The sequence below is a fragment of the Solanum tuberosum genome, unplaced genomic scaffold (assembly GCF_000226075.1).
Source record: "Solanum tuberosum cultivar DM 1-3 516 R44 unplaced genomic scaffold, SolTub_3.0 scf00202, whole genome shotgun sequence".
In the NCBI taxonomy this organism is placed as follows: Eukaryota; Viridiplantae; Streptophyta; class Magnoliopsida; order Solanales; family Solanaceae; genus Solanum; species Solanum tuberosum.
In genome coordinates, this window is record NW_006239128.1 from 180,378 (window position 1) to 193,354 (window position 12,977).

A 12,977-nucleotide genomic window follows, 5' to 3' on the forward strand; every position below is an offset into this window, starting at 1 on the left:
AATTCATGTTGGTATAATTAAGCGGGTTAATAGCTTGTAGCCAAATTTTAAAATGGCATAATATATGGTGTTTTAAAATTTGGTCTCAATTGTCAATTTTTTAGTTTATGATGTGTATAAGTAAGATATTTAAATTATTATAAAGTTAATAATTAGTAGACATGTGTTAGATGATAAATTTATATTCTATATAGCAAGTCGCATGAAATTTGGTATGTAAGACGTGTGTTTATTTGTTCTCGCATGAGATGTATGCATCATACATGTATGGCAAGTCACATGAAATTATTTTCTATGTAGGATGCGTCTATACTTGTTTAATAGTGTAGTTTCATATATATGGTATGACGAGAATAATTTCAGTATGGTGGGATAGTGTATACGCCGTCTTATTTCTACTTTCCAGAGGAACCCACAACAATAAAAAATCGTACGATATAAACGAAGCAAAAATGAACAAGTAATATAGTAAATCGAAGAATAAAAATAGAAGGAAAATACTAATACTAATACCCAAAAGGGAAATTATATAGAGCATGTTCAACAATTAACTAACCTTTCTTCCCTAATCTTAATTAGTCCATCTAAATAAGATTTAATCTCTTTAGCTAACTAGCTAATCTTGCTAAAACTCCAACTAATGGTGCTGAATTAGCAGTAGCAGCCTCACCTTGCTTATAATTATCTCTTGAATCATTATATTGATCACTATTATCAGGTCCTCCAACAATTGCCCCAACTAAAACATTTGGATTTGGTGCATTTCTTTTGAACCATTGATCAAAACCTTCTTGGCAACCCACTGGTTTTTTGTCTTTTTTAATTGACACAATTGATGCTCCTCTGTGATGAACTTCTTGTGGGTAATTTGTACCAAATCCAACCATGTAACTCATTTTTTGGGGGTTTTCACCAAGTATATAATCCACCTGAAAATAATTGGAAAGTTTTAGTAAAGATAATCTAACTAGATTTTTCTACTTATAGGCATCGATATAACAACATGTTCAGTGTAATTTTATAAACAGGGTCTGACATCTACAACATGTTCAGTGATATAACTAGATTTTTCGTATTGTCATGTCACTAAAAGAATATCTACAAGTAAACATCTACTTAACTGTCAGATTTGTAATTTTGAAAATAAGACAGATTACCTGAGATTTAACTAAGTTTATTAGTTGCGAAGGCTCCACATTTCCACTAGAGCATTGTAGAGAATTTTTAGTGGCAGATAATGTATCTGCATAAGTTGTTATAACAAATGTTGCAGTTGTGACAAATTGAAGATTATTCCAATAATCCCACCATAAAAGTCCTCCATTAGTCTTCTGTATATTGTTATGTCCCTTTTGTATACAATTGCATATAAATTCCTCTGCATTTTTCTTGTATTCATTCAATAAAGTACTTTCATTTCCTGCAAATTTATTCTCCAGCAGATCCTGCAAGAAATTAATAATGTGTGAGCGAATCACGCGAGTTTAACTTCGATACGCTAAGCGTATGAAATGGACTTAATTGATGAAGATGGTTCAATTGACATTCCTTTGTCTATACAAATAAGATGCGGATTCAGGATTTGAACTAAAACTGCTATTTTCTGTATCTCAATTTATGTAGCATCATTTAATTTGACATAAAGTTTAAGAAACCTTAGACGTGTGAATGTAAGTCATTTCGTTAAGGAAAAAGAGAAATTATAAAATTAAAGTTTATTTTTAATTATAGAAAAATGACTACTTTTAGGATGGATTAAAAAGGAATGGTGATTTTTTGAAATGTGATATTCTAGAAATTTTTGTTAGAATTTCTGATTTCGTCACTTTCTAATATTAACATAAAAATATTACCTTGGCAATGAGTACTTGAGCACCAATATATTTGTCATCCCATGAAAAATTTAATCTGGTCCCTCCACAACTACTGGACTTTTCATTAATGTAATCCAGGTATGTTTTGTCTTGGGTGGCTTTATACAACCAAACAGCAGCCCACAATAGTTCATCCTGTTTGAAGCCCAAATAAGAAGGGAAAAAACATATATATACAATCAAATTTCTCTGTAATGACGATGTTTGTCTAAATATCGTTTACAGTTATAGCGAAACGTTATTATCAAGAACATATAATATACCATAATGTGTGAAAATCAATTTTAGTAAAAACTTGACTGTAATATTGAAATGTTGTTATAGTAAGATCTGACGGTACTCGGTAGATATCACTATTTGGAAAGTCAAACAATAAGTTTGATTTAATCCAATTTAAACTTCAAAGATTAATTAGATATGTCACATTAATCGAAACAGAAAAAGTAGTTACAATTAAGTTTATAGTTTAATTGTTTGACATCACCAACGAGACAATAGTACTCTTCATTTATAATAGCATAAATATTTATTTTAAATATCGTCATATAAATTGAGATTACCTCATAGCCGGAGCTACCATAGAATTTACCGGCCACAGGAATGCTACTTGTGTACACGCCTGGAAACTTTTTAGCAAAATCAAATAGCTGCAAAACAATGCAATAATTAATCAACATTTGACTCACAAATAGGTTTATTGGAAGTTCGACTTTAGAAATAGCTTTGTAATACGTAAATCTGAATTAAATCGAAGACCAATATTAGCATATAATACTTTTTTTAGAAAAAGAAAAGGAATCTTCACACAAATAATTGAATAAATTACTATTTGTTTTCTAAATGTATAAATAGATTATACATGAATTATACATATATATCATATCATATTAATTATTTTAATTTAATCAATTATGTGAACAAGGTTATTTTTCTCTTCCAAAAAAAGTTGTTTTGTAAGTATGACTTATTACCTAATCAATTCCCATAATCATTACTCCGTCCGTTTCATTTTTACTTGACCCTTAACACTTTTCTGTAAAAAGTATTTATTATGGGTCTAAATTAATGTAATTAATTACGTATTGAAAATTTAATTATTAATTTATTTATATAATTATTTAATAATAAATATTTATATTTTTAAAAATCAATCAATTTAGCTTGATTCATTGAAATTTGCAAGTAAAAAATATATGTCCTTTTTTAATATAAAAAAACAAATATAAAAGATCTTTTTATAGAGAACGCATAAATTTTAAAATTATTACTATATCAAATAATCAATGCATATAATTTATATATAAGTATTATTAGTAAGAGCTTAGTTGTCACCTCTTTGGCATGAGTAAGAAGCTGATTCGAGTAACCCGAATCAGATTCCTTAAAAGCAACGGCCGCAGCAGCCAGCGCTGCGGCCGTTTCTCCAGCCATGTCAGCACCCGGGTGTTGTTCATCAATTTTGTAAACACTCCTCGGCGTTGTCATATCTTCCGGCCTCTCCCAACACTTATGATCGGAAATTCCCTCTCCGATTTCGCCATATAAAACATGAGACTCTTTATGTGCTTTGATGAAATAATCAGTGCCCCATTTGATTGCATTTAGAGCATTTTTCAGTTCATTTTTTGAATTTAATTGAGATTCGAATTCAGTTGCGCTCCATGCTAGCATTGTTATCGTAAATGCCATCGGAAACCCGAATTTTACGTTGTCTCCGGCATCATAATACCCTCCCGTCAAATCAATCTAATTGAAAAATTGTAAAAAAGAGAGGTTAAATCATAAAATTACATGATCGATGAAGATTTATATAATTTGTATAGTGACAAATGAATCTAGAGTTTTTGAAACCAAACCTAGGCATATGTGAAAAGTCAATAAAAGTATACTAACATTAGGAGTAATAAATAAATGTGAAACTCGTAAAATTAAAATTTTGAATTCGCTTTTGACATTGATTTGTTTGGAAATGTGACATAATAATTATTGTTGTTTGTGCTAATTGTTCGCTCCCTAAAAGAAACGCCTACAAGCATAATTATTATTTTTGGACAATGGACTTATGGATTGAGTCAAATTAAAAAATAATTAATTCAGTTGAACCGTTATATTGATTTTATATACTTATGCAAAAAAAGTCAAATCAGTTGAAGTCGTTATACTACGACATTCTTGTTTTAATACGCGAAGATGGTGATGAATCGTTCTCATATATTATCAAAATCTTTTTTATTGTTCTCTGGTTACGCTAAATTTTGATACAAGAAAGAGGGCCTAGTGTGTACTTGTGCAAAAAAAAAAAATGTCTGTGTGATTTATGTGTGTCGATTGTGTATCTATAACTCTAGATTTTAGATTCCCCTCTCATAGGAAGGAAATACTTCCACGATTTTGCTTAGAACTATAAACTATAGATTCATCTAAATTCACTAATTTTGGCTAATCGAATAGTATATATAAGTTGAAGAAAAATTACTAACCACAAATACCCGATTCCTTGAGAAATGATCAAATGGGCTTATACAAGATTCTAGAATTTCGAACTGAAATGATAAAATTAAAATTCTGAATCTGTCTCTAACGTTTACGTACCCCGTCGTCTTTGCCATCGTTAAGGGCTGAATCTCCACGCCATTGTACACGTTGATTAGAAGGCAATTTTCCAGATCTTTGTGCTTCAAAATACAATAAAGATTTTGTAAGTGCTGCTCCATAATCAATTGAAGCTGCATTTACAAATAAAATCACAAGGCAAAAACCAAGCATAAAATTATTTGTTGAAGACATGGCTAATAATAAAATTATATTATTCAAGAGAATTTTTTTTTAGTTTGTGAGTTCTCTCTAATATAGTTTGAGGATATTGCATGATAAGCATATATATATATATATATATATATTGAGAGTTATATTTAAGACAAAAACTCTATTTATGAGACATATTATTTTTGTATTTTTTTTAAACTCCAGAAAGTACTTTATGTAGATCGTAAAAATAAAAAGAATTTCTTATACTTTATTTATTAAATAAAATGGCCTGAAGAGGCCACAAAATTCATTCTTAAAAAAAATAAAAATATAAGAGAATTTTGGAGGATCCTACTAATGAATTGGGAAAATGGAAAGAAAATCTTTATCTACCACGTATAAACAATCTTAACTATTGAAAAAAATAATTCAAATATATTAGCGATTAAAATAAATAAACTTATCCACTCTCGCTATTTATATCAGAATAAATTTTTATTTAATTTAACTCTGGAGTCGAGGAACATCACAAGTCGAAGGGAATATGGTTTGTTTCCATTTTGAGTGTTATATTCTAATATTTAACGTATATATTTTGTTCATAGTTTATTAATATCATATATATATATATAAGCTATTTAGGAACAAATAAATCGTTTATCTTGTAATCTAACTTTAGGGGTAAGAGAGAAGACAAGAAATAGACGCGAAAATTTCACTTAAAACATATAGTTTTTTTTAAAAAAAAAAATCAATAAAAATAGCACAGTGTACATGGAATACCTTTTTTTTAAAGAAAATATTTTTAGAGTTTATTATATATGATTTTCAAAAAGTTTTTGTTTTCCGAAAATAGAATTATAAAAAAAGAAATTTTAGATTTTGACTAGTTTGAATTTTTCTAGAAAAGATTAGTACATTGTTGCAACCCATGTGAACTTGAAAAAAAGATAGTACTATGCATATGGATAATCTGTTTTCACCATTTGAGATGTTTGAGCCATGATATGTTATTAAAAATAAAATTGTCTTTCGTAGGAGCATTTTATCTTTAAAGTGAATTTTTGAGATGAAACTTTGAATAAATTAGGACCAAAATAGGTAGCAAACATCGAGCAGAGAAAAACAAAAATCAAGCGAAGATACAAAATATTCAACAACCCTAAAAAATGTTAAATAAGTATGTCAAATAACTAGATGATATTAAAAATGATCACATTTGTCACTCAGAAATACAACACTCATTAAGGATAAAATGCGAGAAGGTAAATTGAAATTTGGATCATAGCTTGTGTCGATTCGTTAAAATTTATTTTCCTTCTCCTTTATGATCGATCTTCTATTTTAAATATTTATTTTCTTTTTTTAGTTTTTAAAAATATTTTACAATATTCACTTTCATTTCAAATCTAAATTCGACATTAATTACAGAATATCTATAAAGAAAATATCACACACTTCTCATTTTGAGTTATAACCAACTTATCCCTTGAAAAAAATTCAACTATCTTAAAATTCAAAGTTTGAATTGAAATATTAATTTATAATTAACAGTTATAGACTTGTAGACATATATTAACAATTATAGACTTAAATCGTTCCACACAAACAAGGGAGTTCAATTTTTTTTTTGAACATTTCTTCATAGATACCTTATTACTAGGAGTGATGAAGCCGTTTGAGTTGAATTTCGACACATTAAAACAGACCGATTCCATAAATGAGTCATTGTTTAATTTTATCCAAAAGTTATAGGAAAAATTACCTAAATATACAATTTATTTTATCATATTTTCTAAAAAATATTATCATTTGAAAAAATTATAGAAATCTCTACTCACTCCTATTCTCGGATACATCACTCTTACGCGATGTATTGAAATGATGTATCACGATAGGCGTGCCTTGTATCAACAAAGGTAATGTATCGGGACACAATGTATTGGAACGATGTATCACGATAGGTGTGCCTTGTATCAACGAAGGTAAAATATCGGGTCATAGAGCAATGTATCGAGACAACTATGTCTTGTATCAATAAAAGTAATATATCAGAACACAATGTATCGGACGTTGAGTGATGTATTCAAATCAGTACGTGATATATCAGGACGTAGAATGATGTATCTGGATGCGGGACACGATGTATCCGAAATCCTAAATTTTAAGGGATTTTTATAATTTAAAAAATAGAAAAAGATAGGATGTAATTGGCTCTTAACACTATGAGATTTGTGTAGAATATAGGTTATATGGGTTTTAGTTGGGACGAGCACTGGTTAAAATATCATAGCTCAATTCGTAAAACTCTTACAAATTTTTAATTTTTTGATGGTTTCTTTCACAATTTGTTTAATTATCAACCAAAAATATTTTATCTCTTAATTATAGTTATATAACATATCAAATAAATTTGTACTATTATAGTTATATGTAACACATCAAATAAATTTGTAGCTATCAATAATGGTTTGTGGTGGAGTGGTAAGTACTCTTTCACTCTTAATCAGAAGTCTCGAGTTTGAGTCCATCTAGATACAGAGTCGACATTTGTTAGAGAGTACTTTACCCAATTGGGACTTTCTGGAGCAAATTTGGATGTATACAATTAGGGGTGTCAAATGGGCAGGTTGGGTTGAAATTGGAGATATTAAAATGGGTTGAAATAGAAATCGGGTTGGGTCTTGACACCCCCAAGTTTACTTTGGACTCAAATGGGCTAAAAAATGGGTTGGGTCTTGACCCACCCAATTTGACCCGATTAATCTCAATAATTTTAACATAATATTTAACTTTTATAATCACAATTCGAATTTCAGCTCAAGATTTTTTTTTTTAAAGTAACAAATGAATAGATAAATCCTAAAAAATGTTAAATAAGTAATAATTCATACCGTTAGGCTTTAATATGAACATATCTTAGAAAAGAGTTTTAAAACGGGTTGAAATTGGAGATTGAATTGAGCTCAATTGAGAATTCTCTTAAAATGGGTTAGGCTTGAATGAGTTGAGATTGAACCCAATTCAAATTATCTTGAGCCCAATCCTTAAAATTTTGGACGGGTTAGGCGGGTTATCTATGTTTGAATTCATTTTTGACACCCCTATATACAATATAATATATAATAATGACATTTCACATAAAATGAAGACACAAGCTTTGGCTCAGCTTCATACTTACAATTTGCATCCACCCATCCATCATTAATTTTCTTTTGAGTATAATTTTCTCAAATTTACATGCCCAAATGTGCACAAAATCACATTGTCCAACTCTAAATCAACTAGTACTAAGAAGAACCAACAAAAAAAATGTATACACAATGGTATATCGTTAGACTTTCTCATACAATATAAACAGGTTCAATCCTCATTGACGTTCTTCGATTTACAAAACATCAAGAACTTGACATTATACGAGTATACAAAAGCTCGTTCCACGTGTCGGGCAATCCCGGGAGACACCAATGAATACAATCAGCATACATAGCTGGATCAGCTTGCTGCTCGGGAGTTAGCATTTTGCCTTGTCGAATTGTGTATAATGAAGTGTGTGCATCTTTTCTATACTCTGATATACGTGTGATATTCATGAAATATACAGGGAATTTCATTGATTTTGTCACATTTGATGCTATAGCAAATAGCCTCTTATCTGTTCCAACATTTAGTGGCATTGACATGTTCAATACTGGTGCTGTCTCCTTTGCACATTTTATCCCATTTGGATTATTCCAATCCATACTCCTGTTTTCATGCATTTCCATATAATATACAACCATTATTAGTTCACTTTACAAGAATTGCAATTCATCAACCAAGAAAGTACTCCAAGTTTTATGCATCGACGATATAATAAAATATTTTGTACAATCATCATGTCATCTAAAACATAATTGTAGGTGATTCTAGCATTGGTTTGTAACCTAGAATGAAAGATAAGAAACCTATAGGTACAATATAAAGTCACGTTCCAATTTATGCGATAGTATTTGACTGGATAGAATGTCCGAAAAACAAAAAGTTAAAGCAAGAAGGAGCACAACACAAGGAAGATTTAGAAATTACTTGATATGCATAGGCGACATGCTCATGAAGAAGACACGTGTCCTTTTGGGATCTACATTGTTTTGCACCCATTGAGACCATGTTGTCAAAACTCTTGTATAAGCTATAGTCCTATCAATCTCATCATATTCTATCGATCCTTCATCAAATGAGCCTCGTCTATAAGAAAATAAATAAATAATTAGAAACATAAATGTTAAATTAAGATTACAGATAAGAAAATGAAGTTGACTATTTTTTTAAAAACAAAAAATTGTTAGAAACTTTTATGTCTAACAAAAGTTACAACAAAAAGTAACTCTCGAGTAATCTTAGTAGCTCAGTTGGTTGACTACCTGAACTTTCACCTTATTGAAAAGCAACCCTCGTATTTGCAAATTTTAGATGTATACAATGTATAACCACGAAATAGTTAATGTGTAATAATAACTTTTACACCGAATTAATACCTGTTATGGGTACTATGGTGAAATTTTCACCATCTAGGTAAAAATGTTAAGATTCCAATTATTTTATTACAAATAAATAGTTTTTTTTTTTTGAAGAATTATACTTACAAAACTTTCATGGTGCCACCATTCATCCACCAAACGTAAGTGTTGAAGATAAGATAATCCACATTTTTCCAATTATTTCCATGTTTTTCAATTGATTCTGGCATGATGAGTCTGGTCAAAATGCTATGTACTGCTGGATCATCTGAATTTGACTCCACAAGATATGGAGCCCAATAAAATTCCACCGTGGCATTATATTCCTGCAATATTTACCCCGCATATTCAGTGTTATTCCATAAGTAAATTCGAAAAGGATGGTGCGTACGTAGACATTGCCCTACCTCATAAAAATAGAAAAATTGTTTTCCGAAAGACCTTATACTGAAGTAAAACATATATGAACAATTTTCTTTGGCCGGTGATAGTAGTTCAACTAATAAAAGAAAGTTGCAAATAGACATAAGCAACGTACAAGTAATAGGTGAAAATGGGCTTAAACAGCCAATTAATCCATGTTTATAGATTATCTAATGAAGTGATGCTACATCATTAGTTAGATATATAATCAAAAAGTCAAAACTACTATCCCATGCTCATTAGGAATAATTTATGAAGTATCATTAGAGTCTAATTAACATCCCAAAAAATGAAATATAATTCCCTCTTGTACCAAAACATATTTATTTTGTTGAGTATCTATTTTTTCATGTATTTATTTGAGTAGACCGATTCAAATTTGAACTTTATGATTCCAACTTTCGAGTTTGAAGTTTTATCACTGAGATTACTTATTTATTTGTACTTCTTGTGGAGTTTTTAGCACATACAAAGAATTTGAATCAAAATTACTGAATTCTGATGAACATCCATAACTTACATGTTACATCCATCCCAACTCCCTCTAGTTAGCCTCAAGCATCACTCGAATATATACATCTCATAATCATAAGAGATTATCACTATTTTACCCATGGTATATCCCACTTATTTGATAAAAAAAATCCACAAAGGTATACTCGATCTTTGTAAGGATATATAGTTTAGAAATAGTACAGTCTTTTATATTTATTAAATTTCGTGTCTAATTAAACTACATACATTATTGAAACGAAGGGAATAACAAACTTTTTTGGCTGTAAATATATAATAAAAGAAAGTTGCAAACTATTTTACAAGCAGACAAGGATGGTGTGGCATCTACTAAGTTAATTAAAATATCAAAATTGTGCTAAGCTAGCAACTTTTGGAAATTTAAGTGTCATAGGTGACAAGGATAGTAGAAAAGCTAACTATATAAATACTAATTCAGTTGTAACCATACCAATTAATCAATGTTCTTACTTTATAGATTATCTAATTAAGTGATGCTAAATCATTAATTAGACATATAATCAAAAGTCAAAACTACTATCCCTTCATGAAGTATCATTAGAGTCTCAACATCCCAAAAAAAGAAAATATAATTTCCTCTTGTACCAAAACATAATCATTTTGTTGAGTATCTATCCTTCATCTCCTTATTTTAACATATAAATTCAAAATTTAAACTTTATGATCACGAGTTTAAAATTCTATCATTAAAATTACTTATTTATACAAAATATTTGAATTAAAATTACTGAACTGATGAATTCATAACTTGCATGTTACATCCATCCCAATAACTCCCTTTAGTTAGCTTCGAGCATCACTCGAATAAATACATCCCATAATCATAAGAAAGATAGTGGCCACTAAGCGAGGTTCTTTCGAAAAATTCTTTTTCCTTCCTAATTATGGTACTCATGATTGATTTGAGGATCTTACTTTTCTATCGTATTTTATTTTCTCCATTCCACAAATCCCATTAGCCCCCATTGAATAAATTTTAAATACCGAATAATTAAAGGAAAAACAAAAATGTACTCAAACTAATTAGAAAGAAAGAATTATAAAAATACCTCAATCATGAAAACTGATAAATGTCCAATCTTTTTATATTTTTTCCAGCTGAAAGGAACCCCAGATTGAAGCAAACAAATCATAGATTCCCATTGGTTCCTATTTAATGAATCCCCCACAAACATTAATCTCTTATTCCTCAGCTTTTCAAGTAGCAATCTTGCTCTAAACCTGAAAAAAATTTAATCACACAAATATTTTCTTCAGAAAAAATAACATATTGAAAATTCAAGAAAATGATTCTTTATACTCCATGCATTTCAATTTGATTGTTCGAATTTAACTTGACACTTTGACTCTTCTAGAGTTATCCAAAGATATGCAGACAAAATATCCTTTAATATTATTGTTAATATTACGTGGAGAATTGAAATTAAAGAGTTACAAAAAAGGGAAGAAATGTTCTTTTTCAAACGTACTAAAAAAGAAAAGTAAGACAAACAAATTAAAATGAAGCTAGTAATTACTTGGGTAAAAAGCAATCTCTTGGCTGCCATTTCCACTAAAAAAGACTTTTGAATATTTTAGTCCTAAACTAAAAATAAGCAAAATGTACTAAAATAGCCTTTTATAAAAGAGTAGTCAAAAAAATGAAAGAGACGTTCTTTTTTAAACATGCTAAAAGGTAGAGTAAGATAAATAAATTGAAACGAAACAAATAATTACTCGGATGAAGAACAATCTCTTGGCTGCCATTTCCAATAAAAAAAGACTTTTGAATGTTTCAGTCTTAAATTAAAATTATGCAAGATGTATCAAAATACCCTTTAACAAAAGAGTTATCAAAAAGGAAAAAAATTGATTTTTTTAAACGTGCTAAAAGGTAAAGTATGAGAAACAAAGCTATTAATTACTTGGGTAAAGAACAATCTCATGGCTGTCATTTTTAAGTTTTTTAAAAAAACTTTTGAATCTTCTCGTCTTAAATTAAGCTTATGCAAAATGTACTAAAATACCTTTTAACAAAAGAGTTGTCGAAAAGAAAGAAAAACATTTTTTTTTAAACGTACTAAAAAGGGGGAAAGTTAGACAAACACATTCAAAGGGAGCGAGTAATTACTTGGGTAAAGAACAATCTTTTGGCTGCCATCTCCAATTCTGAAACAAAGAATCCTTTCTTCCATTCTTCAAACAAGTAACTTGTTCTGTTAGAAACTTACATTCTTTTTCTTTATAAATTGGATGAGTAACATTATCAAAAACCCATTGCCCATTAAAAAGATCACAACTTTCTGGTGGCAATTCAATTTCCTCTTCTTCTTCATTTTCACTTCTTGAATTTGTCAAAACAGAGGTATTTTGGCTCTGTTTTCCAAGAATCTTGGAAATTTCTTGAACCCCATTTGATTTATTTGAAGAATCTTCAAGAATTTTGGGGTTTGAGATCAATTGGAAATGAGCAATGGACTTGATATCTTCATTGTACATGAAGAACACAAAGAAGAAGATTGAGAAAAGTATTATGCATAATTTGTGGCCATTTCTGCAATTTTGTTTCATGTTGAATAATTTTGGAGGAGAAAAAATAGTGGCTATTTTGCTAATTTTGAGTTGGAATGAATGCATGAGGTGAAAGTAGTATACTTACTTATTATATAAGTAAGAAAAGAGTGAAAGAAATACTAACATATAGATACTAGGAGTCGTGGTGTACTACTGGTGGGATTGTTTCATCCTTAATTAGAGGTCTCGAATTTGAGCTTTGAGAATGGAGAAATTTTGTTGGGAGCGTCATCTCCAAATGGACTCTGCAATGTAAGATTTAGATTTAGTCGGACTCGAATGCGTGTTTCGGATATCGGGAAAAAACAAAAAAAAGTTAACATATGAATAAGTATTATATTTTTAA

General features: G+C 29.5%; 2 protein-coding genes across 2 annotated transcripts; both read right to left on the reverse strand.

Annotated features, from left to right (window-relative positions):
• Positions 1–608: 608 nt before the first annotated feature.
• On the reverse strand, positions 609–4,661 carry LOC102585072 (endoglucanase 14-like). The gene is made up of 6 exons (XM_006355684.1): positions 4,467–4,661; positions 3,207–3,620; positions 2,435–2,521; positions 1,854–2,009; positions 1,158–1,445; positions 609–929 (listed from the first exon to the last, which is right to left on the reverse strand). Exons 1-6 carry the CDS (start codon positions 4,659–4,661, stop codon positions 609–611), a joined length of 1,461 nt encoding a protein of 486 aa, XP_006355746.1.
• Positions 4,662–7,880: 3,219 nt separating this feature from the next.
• On the reverse strand, positions 7,881–12,684 carry LOC102582426 (protein ESKIMO 1-like). Its single transcript, XM_006355589.2, has 5 exons — positions 12,189–12,684; positions 11,128–11,299; positions 9,248–9,447; positions 8,691–8,849; positions 7,881–8,369 (listed from the first exon to the last, which is right to left on the reverse strand). The coding sequence occupies exons 1-5, from the start codon at positions 12,626–12,628 to the stop codon at positions 8,021–8,023; spliced, it is 1,320 nt and encodes a 439-aa protein (XP_006355651.2). The 5' UTR covers positions 12,629–12,684; the 3' UTR covers positions 7,881–8,020.
• Positions 12,685–12,977: the final 293 nt, after the last annotated feature.